This window comes from Podarcis cretensis, assembly GCF_951804945.1.
Source record: "Podarcis cretensis genome assembly, chromosome: 6".
NCBI classification, from domain to species: Eukaryota; Metazoa; Chordata; class Lepidosauria; order Squamata; family Lacertidae; genus Podarcis; species Podarcis cretensis.
This window is the reverse complement of record NC_137175.1, coordinates 58766612-58781083: the sequence shown is the minus strand read 5'-3', so window position 1 is coordinate 58781083 and position 14472 is coordinate 58766612. Positions and strand designations below refer to the sequence as shown.

At 41.4% G+C, this 14472-nt stretch overlaps 1 protein-coding gene across 5 annotated transcripts in view; it reads left to right on the top strand.

Moving 5' to 3' along the window:
* Positions 1-14472, top strand: part of GLIS1 (GLIS family zinc finger 1) — a 194447-nt gene that overhangs the window by 77055 nt on the left and 102920 nt on the right. For all 5 annotated transcript variants that reach the window (XM_079980726.1, XM_079980728.1, XM_079980727.1 and 2 more), the window contains 2 exons: positions 3979-4177; positions 12466-13558. In XM_079980726.1, coding sequence (XP_079836852.1) covers positions 3979-4177; positions 12466-13558 — 1292 coding nt within the window. The remainder of the gene's footprint in view (positions 1-3978; positions 4178-12465; positions 13559-14472) is intronic.

Genomic DNA, 14472 nt, shown 5'->3' with positions numbered 1-14472 from the left:
CTCACATTTATGTAAAAATGCATGTAATAAAGCTCTCATTAGCACGCAGCTACTCACACAGTAGGGACGCGGGTGGTGCTGTGGGTTAAACCACAGAGCCTAGGACTTGCCGATAGGCGGTTGGCGATTTGAATCCCCACAACGGAGTGAGCTCCCGTTGTTCGGTCCCTGCTCCTGCCAACGTAGCTGTTCGAAAGCACATCAAAGTGCAAGTAGATAAATAGGTACTGCTCCAGCGGGAAGGTAAACGGCGTTTCCGTACGCTGCTCTGGTTCACCAGAAGCGGCTTAGTCATGCTGGCCACATGACCTGGAAGCTGTACGCTGGCTCCCTCGGCCAGTAAAGCGAGATGAGCGCCGCAACCCCAGAGTCAGCCACGACTGGACCTAATGGTCAGGGGTCCCTTTACCTTTTTACTCACACAGTGGGACTTCCCTTCCTGTACTCCTTCCTGCAACCTCCCATGCCCCTGCAATTCTGCTCTGGAACAGGCTGGGGGAGGGATGTGGGATGGCAGCAGTGGGGGCGGGGGTAATCTGTTCTACAAACAATAAGGCAGATGGACATTACTGGATATCACCCAGTGTTTTTAAATATGAAAAGCAGACTCAGGAAGCTGCAGTTTTGAGTGAAAGAGCAATAGCACGATATTTAACCCTTTCCAGTGGTTTATCTTTCCTCTTGCAATCCCCCATTCCCTGGCAACTCGATTAGTAATTACCCAAATTGTGTTTCGAGTGGACAAAGACTCAAGAACCAAACTTTCCTCAAAACAAGTCCCTGAAGGGTGCTTTTCTTTTCTTTTCTAAATGAAGCTTTGTTACATATGTATTAAAATGTAACATATAGTTTGTACCTTTGTAGTCCCAGGTACTATTGATTGTGAATGAATGAGACACTTTTCAATGGCTAGGTTTATGCACAATAACTATAGAATTGGGAGCATAGACCTCATACTATGATTGCTGCAGGGGAACCTAGCTATTTAACCTATTGCTCACCATTCATGGTAGATAACAACATACAGTCAAACCTCGGCTGACACACGTAATCCATTCCGGAAGACGGTTCAACTTCTGAAATGTTCGACCCCCGAGCATTAAAGGTGATTGGCAAAGTCAGTGGAGAAGAAAGAAGAAAACTCTGGGTTTTCAGCGTTTGGGAGCCAAAACTTTCCAAAATGGAGCCGTTTGGGAACCGAAGTTTAACTGTATTTGCGTTATTTTGCCCAGGTCCAAAAGTATGAATAAGCTCCTGTGACTTGCAAGAAATGTGTGCTTTTTGTGTATAGACTTGCCTAGGCATGTGCCTTTATTAGGTCTGCAACCCGTGTTTGTTGTGGGATAGGAAGGAAAAGGAGAAGGAAAAGCTGCTTTGAGACTCCTTCGGGTAGTGATAAAGCGGGATATCAAATCCAAACTCCTCCTCCTCCTCCTCCTCCTCCTCCTCTTCTTCTTCTTCTTTTGGGGGGGCAGCTCAGAGACCAGGGGGCAGCAGCAGTGGCTGCCCAGAGGACTCCAAAGGAGAAGAGGATGAGGGTACACAAGGGAGGTTGTTCAAAAAAGGGTGAGAGCCTGCCAGCTCTGCAGGCAAGGGGTGATATTACTGGGCTCCTGAGCTCCACAGGGGTGCTGCATGGTCAAGAGAGCCATGGAGTCAAAAAGGTTGAAAACCCCTCCTTTATTGCCATGGCTTGTCTGTTATTGTTACTGCTGCATTTTTTTAAAAAAATGGGAATTTGGCATGAAGATGATCTGACATTTTATTAGAAAGTCTATCTACATTAAACTTATGTTGTAAACATATGCATATTGCCAGTTGGCCTCAGCTTTTTAATACTTCTCTGGCTTTAGTTTTGGTACCCGCTGGGGAGGTAAATGTTGCTAACATTATGAAGATTGTGTTGATACTTCTCTTTAAAATTGTTCCCCAATAGCATCTATGTTTTCTGTATGCATGTAGTTCAGCTGTTGTAGATAGTCCAGTTCAAGCCTTTGGTTTCTGTGTCATGATATCATGGTAAAAGTGCTAAAATGGTTGCTAATGAATTTTGGAATTGTATTGCCCAAGCAATGAAAGAGTGCAGATGTACACCCACAGGGATTTTCCTGGTACTAAACCCATCCCATATGTGAAAAACAGTTTAGCACTTTGATGTTGGGTGAGACACTTGGGAGAGGGAGAGAAATCTGATGGGTTACAAAATGTAACCACTCTACCACCATTTTAAATGAGAAAAATGTACCCATGCAGTACTTCCATAGCTTTATGAGAAAGTGGATCTATGTATAAATTGTAATCATTACTTCTAGAATTGTAGTCATTACTTCTAGAAACCGAAACAACTTACAAAACTGTGGCTCCCATCCTATGTATGCTTACCTGGGAGTGAGCTCTGTTGAACAAAGTGGGACTTCCAAGTAAATATGTGCATTAAAAATACCGTGGCATTGACAAGCTACCAAGGAATTTACAGATCTCACTACCTCAAAGAGGTAATCTCCCCAAAGCTACATGCATCAAAAAGGAATTGTGGCTATTTCATTGGGCAGGATCCAGTGTTAAACATATGTGTCAGGACTAGCAGACACTTTTCTCTGCTTCTTCCTAATGGCAGCTCTCCTACAAGATACCCAGCTGGATGAGGTGGGCTGAGGTGTGGGAAGCTGTGTGGGAAGTGAGGATCCTTGAAAACCATGGGAAGCTTCTATGAGGAGCTCATCTCCCATAGCATTCAGTGCTACTCGTTCAGCCCACCCATTCAGCGGGGTTTCTGAGCCTTGGAGGAGCGTGACAAGGCAAGGAAGTCAACTTCCACCAGCCTTGCTATGCACATTTAACTCTGGATCTGATCCACAGCTTTTAAAAAACTATTTTGATAAGGAGTACTGTATGCTTTCTGAAATATATTTGTTATTATTGTGATTTTTAAAAAGACATTTAGGGTCGCTGTATTTCTCATGCTCTGATAGTATAATGTTTTGAAACTGAAATGGATATGGCTATTAAAGCATTGCACATGGGCACATATCCAGGACTTCTTGTATCCTTCAAGACTAGCATGTTACCCAGTTGAACTGTCTAACAGGCTACAATTCAAACTCTAGATTGCGTGTGGCAAAGAAATAGGAACCTATGATTTTGACGAGCATCTCATTAGAAGCCAGCTCATATACACTATCCTATAATGAGTCAAAAGTCAGGCAGCTGGCACATTAGAAAGAGTGTTTCTGAAGGCCATCTATTCTTATAGTTTGTGCAATGAAAATGGGTCAATGTTCAGGTGTAAAAGAAAATCAGTAAAAATGGAGGCTGCAATTTAGCACATAAGCGAGAGCTCTCAGTTCACACACATTTTAATTATTTCAGTTAAAGGCAGGAGGAGTGAAGCACAGTTATGTATGCTACTTTTTCAGTGTTGCATAAATAACCTTTACATTCTTATTTTTCCTCATTTCACATTTTTTTAAAGAGTAGTGTGCTGCCCTTGTCTTACATAGTATTGCTTGGTAAAGACTTGGGTGGCTGAATAGAAGCAAAATGCAACCTGGACCGGCAAGAATTTGGTATCCAATGTTTATGTTTCAGAAGAACATTTCAGGGCCTGTGGTCAAAGTGCCACTTCCCATCCCCCCTCAACCTACAAGACGCCCCCAAAAGAAATAATAACTAAAAACAAAAACTGTTGTTTCACCTCCTCCTGTAGTAAAAGAAAATGTTCTTAAAAATATTATCACTTATTCAGGTTTCAATGTAAGGTGGTGGTAGGGAAAGCAACAATCAATGTCAGTGGTTAATTCCTTAGGAATTGGACCTTGATTACTTTGAAACTTTTTTTTTTCATTCTCTCCTGATTTCTTGAGGCAGTCTGCCAGTAGTAGGTGGATCATGCTGACGGGAACAAGTAAGATACAGCACCACTCTTGTTGAGGAGCTCATCATTATGTTTTTCTCTTCCTCCTCTCCTTTCTTTAACAGTGAATGGTGCCTACAATCATTGTAATTTGATATCTGAGAAGAATAACTTGATGGATGTGGAGATGACAAATAGCTTGGGGCCCGTGTGTAGACAGAACCTGCTCATCCACTCAGGAAGCTCGCTTACCCGAGACCACCCGTTGCCTTGTGAAAGACTCCTACATGTTAGTCAGCTGAACTTGTCTCGCTCAGATACAAGGTATCGTTTTCAATTTTGACTGCCTTATGTGCTCTTATCGTTTCAGAAGCTGCCACAGGTCTGAAAACTTCAGCAGTTACACACTATGCTATTTTGCCAGCTTGAGTTATTAATCTTTTTATTTATTAACTGTCTGTACTGCCCTTCATCCAAGGATCACAGGGTGGTTTACAATATACATACAAAAATAACATTACAAAACATAACATTAAAAAATACATAACATAGTAACAAGCAACAACAACGCCCCCCTAGTTTAAAATGCCATAGATTGTTTAATTAGCTGAAGGCTTTTCCCGGCCGAGAGTGGGACGCAGTAGCCCTGCGCAGCCCTTTGCTTTGGCCTTGGCTGGCCACGGGGGCTGGCGGATTGCCCGCCAACAATTAAAAAATAATAATGGGCCACTCAGGGGCCCAAAAGAGTGGGGATGCCCCACCTGCGGACCTGGCTAGGTCAGTCTTCAGTCTGGTTTGCCTGCAGGGCACAAAAGCAGGGTGTGCTGTTGTCTGTGCACAGTCCAGAATGGGCATCATGGGCATCAGCAGACAAGCGGAGATGAAGGAGCAGTTGTTGACATTCCTGGATCCATGGAGTTCGGGAAAGAGCAAGGATCACCCACTCCACATCCTCCTCAGGGCTTGAGCAGTGAGTTGTTGTTTTTTTAAGTTTCCTTCCCTCAGGTTTCAGTACCAACTTTATTTCCTCCCATTTTCCTTTTCTTTTAGTCTGGTTTACTTTCACCCCGACAGGCAAATGCTTTAGAGCACCAGGAGTCTTGGAGGCTGCAGAACATTTCCTTCCCTCCGCCCACCCCTGTATTCTTCTACAAGAGGAATGTTTTTGCTTGGTGCTTAAATATATGTAAGGAAGGCGCAGAGCAAGCCTCCCAGGGGAGAGCATTCCACCTTGTACCTTCAAGTATGCCCTTCTTTTGTGTTCCAGTTCTAAGAATCAAAAGAAGGGGGGGGGCAATAGTTTCCTCTTGGCTTCTTGAAATAGGCTTTATCCATTGCCACAATCTCTGATATGGTTTCCTGTAGTCAAAATGAGATCAAGATTTGCCATTCCAAGAGGTGGTTTGTTGCTCATTCCCTTTAGCCAAACATGCAGCATGAATAGCTAATGACTGGATGGTAAGTAAAGAAGAGGATTTTTGCTCAACAAACATGTGGATGAGACATTGGTCTCCTTTTCACCCTCCTCTCCAATTACTTATTTCAAGGGTAGCCCTGCAGATGTTGTTGGACTATAACTTCCGTTGGTCCCAGGCGGCTTGGCCAATTGTTATGGATGATGTGGAGGGCATCTCAGTTAGGGAGTGCATTAATTCCATGTATGAGGCTTGATCCCATCTTCAGTAAATAATTTGTTGTAGATCCAAAGAAAATAATTGCTGGGTTCTGGACAAGCTGCTGACTTGAGTTTAGAATGAATCAGGGATCTGGCCTCAAGTATTAGAAAAAGGATGCTTTCAAGCTACAACTTGAAGGAAGGTAGAAAATAATAAAACAATCCCCATAGCAGTATTTCCCATAAGAGGATATCATAAGTTCCCATCTAGTCAACAGGGCATTTGTATCTCTATCTCTCTCCCTCCCCCCCCTTATAAATAAAAATCCTTCAAGACTTTTGTGCTTTTTTAAGGGTAGAAAACTAAAAAACAACAACCATTTTTTAATCCTACTTGTATAAGGTAACATTATTGCAAAGTTTGAATCTGGTACCCTTCTAAGAAGATGTGAATTGTTGAGAGAAACTTGCTATGAATTTTTATTTTTTAAAGGTGATCCATCAGTTACTCTGCTTTTTCGCTGAACAATATTGACCTTTTTGAGAATCTTGGGGGGGGGGATACCCTTCAAACTTGAAACTTATATATGAGATACTTTAATTCATAAATGCTCCATGTCTAGAACCATCTTATTCAAATTTCCATATACATGGCATGAGGAAACAAGGGCTCTTAACTTATTCATGGCAATTTAGCTGCTTTTGATTTTGTTATATATGTTTGTTAACTCCATCTTGACCCTGTTATGAATCCACATGGTACTTACTGCTAACAATCTGGTTTTATTCTTTCACTGAATACAATTATGATGCAAAGATAATTGGGGTTGGAGCAAACAAAAGGAGGAAGAGAAGACCTTGCTTAGATCTTTTCAGGAGCTTTTTGAAAAATCCATAATGAGGAAATGACAGATGCCTGTATACAGGGGATCATAGTACTCCCTTACGAAATATGAACTCCTTACAACTCTGTCTCAGGGAAGATTCCCAGAACAACACAGGATTATGTGCCATAGAACTTGAGAGAGCTGCTATTGTGATATAAAGCAGCAGGTGACTGGGGTAATTCCCTTTACTCCTAAAGCTTGGCTTGGGCTCTGTAGGCTTTGCCTTTTTCTCAGAAACTGGAAGAATGTAGAATGAATGCCAGTGTTTCTCAGGGGTTCCATGGTTTGTTTGTTTTCTTGCTTACTTTTGGCACTTCAGGTCCCGCATAATTTTATGTTTCTGTAGATTTATTAAGAGCCCCTTGCTGTGATGTCATCCCACAACCTTGTGGTATTTTTTAAAGTTCACACACACACACCCCAACCAGCAATTAGCTTTGCAAATTTCTGACTGCTGATACTTCACTAAGCTTCAGCCTTTCTAAACCTGGTGAGTACCATGGATAGTCCTCCAAATGCCACCACAGCTGTTAAAAAGCTTTCCTCCTAAAGTGGCCAAATATTTAATATAGCCCATTATTTTGTCAGTGGATTCTCTGTTCACTGCTAACTAGGAGATCATATATGCATTTTTGGCGGGGGGGGGGGCAGTAGTTTTGCAGTTTATTTTTCAGTGCCCAGCTTAATTTCTGATCCCCTCATCTTCATTCATACAGACACCCATGTGGATTCTAGATATTTTCTTAATTCAAATGACACTTTTGTGCAGTCCTACCACAGTCTCCAGACGCAGGTGGCGCTGTGGGTTAAAGCCTCAGCGCCTAGGGCTTGCCGATCGAAAGGTCGGCGGTTCGAATCCCTGCGGCGGGGTGCGCTCCCGCTGCTCGGTCCCAGCGCCTGCCAACCTAGCAGTTCGAAAGCACCTCCGGGTGCAAGTAGATAAATAGGGACCGCTTACCAGCGGGAAGGTAAACGGCGTTTCCGTGTGCGGCTCTGGCTCTGGCCAGAGCAGCGATGTCACGCTGGCCACGTGACCCGGAAGTGTCTCCGGACAGCGCTGGCCCCTGGCCTCTTAAGTGAGATGGGCGCACAACCCCAGAGTCTGTCAAGACTGGCCCGTACGGGCAGGGGTACCTTTACCTTACCACAGTCTCCCAGTGCTACACTCAAAGCATGACTTTGTAGGTAGGAACAGAACCACTGTAAAACCGTGCCCACATTGCAATTTCCCCTCTATCTACCCCTTTCCTGCTTTATACATGCTGATTTACTGTTGCAATCAACACTCAGTGACGTGGGTCTGCTGCCATCACATGTAGTTTTGGTGGTAGTTTGGACTTTGGAGTTCACAAGTACCTGCCAATATAGTGTGCAGCTTGAGTATCTACTTTCCCGATTTTGGTCTTGAGTCAAAAGCCATTTGTGGGACAAAGGCTGTCCTTGTGAGCTACCATGCTTTCTTCATGTAGCACCATTTAAAAGTTCAGTGTATAAGTTCTATGAAAATTAATCCAAGAGAAAGGTCCTGTCTAAGGTTAAAAACATAAGCATGTTGTGTCCATTATCCTTAACCTCCATTAAAGTTACAGTTTCACTGAGACTACCGGGCAATAGAGGGGAAGAATTGTGATAACAGTATACTGGAAGCTTCCTTTGCTGTGGTCATTTCGACTATTCCTGCTTCCCAGTCCATAAATAACAGAAAAGAGAATTTCTGTGGTTCTGTCTTTAATTCCTAGATTTGCAACCACAAAGAAAACCCCAATAAAAGCTTATACCATCTGTGCCATCAGCAAAAGACATGTTCTAGACAACTGACTGTTGCAAATAAAATGTCCATTTAACCTAATATGCTGAAATCCTTTATCTTCTTCCAGTCCTCCTTGACTTATTTAAGAGCTGTATTCCAGAGAGAACCTTTTCTTCTTCTTCTTCTCCTACCCACAAGTTCATCTCATGGCTTTGAAAGCTATGCAGTACATTTTCACTACATAGAATAGATAAATGAGATACATATGTTTTGATAGAAAAATCCTAATCGTTTATTCACTGCAACTGGTCCTGATAAACAGCTAATATTGGCAATTTTTTAGATAATCCATTATTAGGCACAGAAAATAACGTTTTTGCTGGATTCAGTCATAAAAGCAGAAGAAGGAGCATGTTGCAGAAGCTGTAAAAATGTAGCAGAAAACTTTCAAAACTTGCAGTGGAGTGATCTAGGAAATTTATATATGTGTGTAAAAAATCTGAAGAAAATTGAATGAAGTTATGTTAGGAAGACTATCTTGTTTCTTTCAGTTATTATCTTAAGTAGCAGAGCTGGAAATCTTTTAAGAAACATCACATCTCTTGCCTTGCCTCAGTGCCTGTGAGTGTATGAGGATGTGTATTATCTTTATAAATAGAAGCATCCTAAACAAGTAGGCCAAACCATAATAAATGTCTCTTATGTGTGACAGTTAAAAATATTTGATAACAAGCTTAACTGCATGAGTCTAATTGACCCACAACACCTTATTTCATCACAAATTGTAGAATCCAATTACAAATTAATTTGGAATAACCAGGTACATTTGCTTGGAAGTTTTTCTAGGCTCCAAACTAAGCCCTGATCCTGCCTCTTGGCCTTCTCAGAGATCTGTAAGCTTGAGAGCAATGGGCATAATTGCTAAGAGTGAGGATCTACAGGTCTCAGATGCCTCAGTGACAGGAACTGGGCCACCCTAACCACTCCTTTCATACTCTTTTGAGAAATGGAGGCAGGAGCAGCCAGTGGGTCTATGGTCTTCCAAATATAATATACCGCTGTCACCAAGAGAGGGATAGGAAAGGTAGTAGGATCTTGGTGTAGTGTCGGCACTGAGTCAGAGCCAATCCACTGCTTTTGCCGCTGTGTTTGTGCTGTGCCTGCATTGCACCAAGCTCCCACTGTCTTGCCCCTCTCCCTCTCAGTAAGTGGCAGTCATGTGTCATGTTTGGAAGGAGTCATAAAAGCTATAGAAGTCATACAATGATAGAGTTGGAAGGGACCCAGAGGGTCATCTAGTCCAATCCTGCACACACAGCAGTGCAGCCACACCTGTGCAGTGACACCTGCTGCTAATGAATGGAGGGAATGATCACAAGCACCTAGTCCATAACAGAACCATCTTAAAGGTGGACCCATCAAACTCCAGGAATATCTAACATCAATCCAATCCTGTTTAGGATTGGACTTGGGGAATCTGATTTTTACCTCCAGGATCCAGCAAGACATATCTAGTTTACCAAAGACAAATTAACTTAAGCAACAGTCTTAACTATAGTAATTACAGTTGTTAAGATTTATAGAAATGCTTTAAAATAAATAGTGCCATTTTTTTCATTTTTATTCAGCTACTGCTAGTGGTTTAAATAAAATCTGCTTAGCTCTATTACCTAGAATAGGGTTTGCCAACATCTTCAGAATTAAAATAATTATATTGTCAATGGACCAAAAACTCTGAAAACTATAGGTTGCCTATGCCTAATTTCAGAAATTTTGCTCACAAATAGGACAACTTTTATATCTTGTAACAGATTTAGATACTGTGAAAATGCAAGGTTTTCTTGCATGGAAAACACAAATCATTGTAAAGCTATGAGTAAGCTGTGTTGGCTGTTCCAAATGAATGTCAGGTAAAGATTTTATACCACATCATTTTTCATTTTACTGGTGTGCCTCATATTTTATAGACAATCTGTTAAGATGTGTTAATAAATGTGTATTTACTATTCTACCTGTAAAAACCAGGTGTGTTGGTTATTATCAGATGAAGTGTAAAAGATTAAGATATTATAAACAATAAGTCATAGACATTATTTGAAATAGAATTTCTACAAGTCATCATGGTAGAGATGAAAGGCTTGAAAGTGGGGTTTCAATGGAAAGAGAGGGAAGTTTCTAGTATGATTAAAAATCCTAAGCCTAGTTCTGATGTTTCAGAAGATATTGGATAGTAAACCTGTCACAAAGAAATGACTAAATCTTGCCAAACCAGCATCCCAGACAAATGTGATTTTATGAGAAGTCAACATTTTCTGAGTTATTTTTAATGTGACATTTTGGAGTCACTGGGATGCCTTAGAAAGGTGGTATGCAGGTGGGGTAGAACTATTTTTTAAAATAAATTCATTCCATCCCATGCATCTGATACTTACTATATAACTCTTTCTCATAGAACATTATGCAGCACATATGCATAGAACTAACTAAGTGGCGGGATACATGCTTAGCTTGCTTACCCTTGGGCAAAGCCAAAACAAGTGGCATAGGGTGGGTGGGAGGGAAAATCCAGCACCAAATGAACTTCTGGTTCCAGGCATGCCCTACTTACATGGGAAGGGTGTGGACCAGACCGAAGAGTGTGGCTTGCAGTCTCCACTCTGGTCCGACCCTGATGCCACGCCCCCTGACCTGCCTGAGATTGGTGGAATTGAGGGTGGTTCCCAACAGCCTGCACAACCAGTGGAGGGGGAAGTGATGTCTTCCCCTGAGTCTGTGGAACAGAGGAGACTGGTGTAGCTGCCGCTCACCGCCATTGAAGACAGCAAGCGGCCATTCCATTCCCCTTCTTAAAAAACCCATTAGTTTTAGTTATTCTGTCTTTACAATCACATTTAGTTTGTTACTCATTCAATACAGTTGTATCTGTTTTTGTAACTGGCATTTGTACTAGTTGCCCATTGCTGTCTACAGGAGACCAGACTGCTAGGATAAGCAAAAGCATTCCTTGAGAGTCTTTTGCCCTTTGAACACTCTGGTCATTTGTTTTGGAAAGAATGAAAAATTAACTACGTAGTTAATTTTTTCCAATTGTCCCAAACAAATGCGCACCTCTACAAAGCATATATCGTTGACATTAAAAATGCAACTGTAAATTGTTCTATCCCCTCCTCAGCAAAGCTATTTTGTAGGAATTGGCTACTGAGCTGTAAACAACAGAAACTGTGAAAACACACGAGTAAAGCAAAACAGGGTTAGTAAGCCATCTCTAGGACTCATTAGTCTCATTCTTCTAAAGGGAAGAGTTGAATTCTGTCCTGTATGCCATCATTCTATACATGAAGCAGAATGAAATGGGAAAGTCCAGAGTTGGTAGAATGGACTGCATTGAGTCATTCTACACTTAAAAGACCATATTTTAAATTCTTCCTCCTCCTCCTCCTCTTCTTCTTCTTTCTCCTTGCTTCAGATAGAAAAAAAAGGCTGGTCCCTGTGTAATTGTTGGTTGGTTTTACTTGCAGCAAGTTTTTTTTAAAAAATGTGCAGCCTGAAATCCATTCCATCTCCCACCTCAGTATTCTACCTTCTTTTACTACATCTGTACACCAAACCAACCCCATTAGATAAATTATCTCAGTGTTCAAGTTTGGATTCCAATGTGGAGTAGATTATAAATCATTGTTCAGTGGGAAGGATGTGCATTTTCCATCTGGAAATAACGTATTTCAAGGCAAATATCTTGAAAGTATTCAGGTAGGTAGCCATGTTGGTCTGATGGAGTTGAAATAAATAAAATAAATATATAAATAACTTTTTAAAAAATTGTATATCTGAAAGAGGTGTGCATGCACACGAAAGCTTATACCCAGAACAAACTTAGAGTTGGTCTCTAAGGTGCTACTGGACAATTTTTTAATATATATTTTTAATCTTGAAAGTATGTTATTTTCATTTTTCTGGGCAGACATGTGAGCAAAATCCACAACTGTCTTGATTTGTTGTGTTTAAACTGCTCTATATACAACTAGTGGGGGGTGGTGGAATTAGAAATAAATAATGCTTTAATACATTTTGTCTGCAATGCCCACTGAATAAGATATGTAGAGGTTATTGAGGTGCTGCCATTTTGAAAACAGCTGTAACAATACTTTGTTCTGTATGTGTGAAACCAACACTATACGAGATGCTAATGCTTTTCCAGAGAAAGCAGCTAAATAATTTTCAAATGCAGTTATTATAAGATGAGGTACACACAAAGATGAACTCTATTGTCCCTTGCTAAGGAACTTAATAAACATTGCATCTTGAATGAAATGCTATAATTCTCTGCCACTTAGTGATGATAAATGAAACTGTGTTTCAGGCCTCCCGCATTTCAAGAATCAACAGATTCTACCACTCTGTGCATGAATGGAAGCCACACTACTCAGCATATAAAACAGGAGTGCCGGAGCGATTACAAGGGCCTTTCTGAGGTTTCCACACATAGAGGGATTACCGAAGGAATGGAATTGAGAAGCTCAGGCAGCTTTCATCCTGAAATAGACCTAATGAACAATGGCCTTACAAATTCACTTTCATCATACTTGTTTAATAATGAACATAGCTCCTCCCTGGGCTCATTGTCACTCAGCAGTCCTCAGCATCCAAGCAGGCACCAGGCAAGCAACCTGAAGAAGAGATGCATCTCCATGTTGCCGTCTCCCGCTGATGGGATAGATATTACAACTATCATCCGCACGTCACAAACGTCACTGGTTACCTGCGTGAATGGACTGCGGACTAACTCAGCTGGCATTTCCCCTTCTCCCGGAGAGATCGCTCTCCACAGTACACAGAAAGCCTCTCGTCCCCAGTCTTGTTCCCAACCTGGGAACCATTGTCATCTTCCTCCCCCTTCGGTATGCCTTGTACCAGTTTCCACTGAAATTGTCCGAGGTGACTGTGATCATTCGCAAATGCAGCAAACAGGAGAAAATGGAAGCCTCTGTCTTATAATGAACAGTGCTAGTGTTCCTCATCAAGACACTTCACATAGCAGTCAGAAGTTGAATTTTTTAAAACAAGAGCCACTTGATGAATATTCCTCCACCTCAGATCTTTTTCAGCATAACCAAGAGCTGCCGCCACCTTATCATTTGCACCAGCAGCGAAGCCAAACTCAAGGGACGCTGTCTCATTTACATGCTTCCATGTCTCCAAAGACAAACGAATGCGATGAGCAGGAGACCAGCAATGGCAAGCAGGCCTGTCGGTGGATTGACTGTAGCGCTGCCTATGATCAACAAGATGAACTGGTCCGGCACATAGAAAAAACACACATTGATCAAAGGAAAGGAGAGGACTTTACTTGCTTCTGGACAGGCTGTGTCCGTCGGTATAAACCTTTTAACGCTCGTTATAAACTGCTGATTCACATGAGGGTTCATTCCGGAGAAAAACCAAACAAGTGCATGGTAAGTCTGGAATATATTTATTTGACTAGAAACATGCTAATGTCTCTGGACTTCTTCCTCCTCTTAAAAATCCTCTTCCAGCATTATCAGGGTGCTTTTCCTGTAACTTATTTCCAAGCAGGATTTGACTAAAAACATACACTCTGAGTTCTTTGCACTCTGCCTTCCTTCACAATATCATTCCAGCACAGTAATGTTTTCTGGCAGTTTGGTCTGTAATGCTTCCAAGACGATTTTGGGTGTTGTGAGGGGCACGGAACAAATACATATTGGGAGGGGGGAGTGTCTGAGATACAAACGTTGTAATGTCAAAGAATAATATTTTGTTGCCCTCTGCAAAAGCTTGACTCCTAATACAGTTGTTTATTTTTGAAATGGCCATTGGAACATTAATATGATGATCAAAGCAGCCTGCAGCAATTTGACATGAAGGAAGGGTCATTGTGCCTCTGGTGACATTTAAATCAAACATGAAGTACGTTTAATGATAATTATTTTCATTCTGCCTTTTGAACAGTATTCCAACTGAGCAGAAGCCTTTATAATTACAGATGGCAGAAAAGGAAGGGAATCCTAGTAGTAGTAATTATTATTATCATTCACAATTGCAGTTGAGCATGTCATAAAACTTTTAGGATGGCTTTCATTTAACTTTCAAAAGAAGAGTTCTGAAATAAAGCTGTTTTCTTCTGATCAGGCAGATCTAAGCCACATTATAATTCCAAAGAGAGCATCTTGGAACAGTGTTGTTTCTGCCTGTGTTATCGCAATAATGTGGGCAATTAAAATAAAAGCTAATGACTTGCAGTTGGCTTTCCACATGCTGAAAGCAGCAATAATATGAAACCCTGAATAGAATAGATAACAACAAGGAAAGATTGGTCAGAACTTCCAAACCCAGCAGTGAAATATGA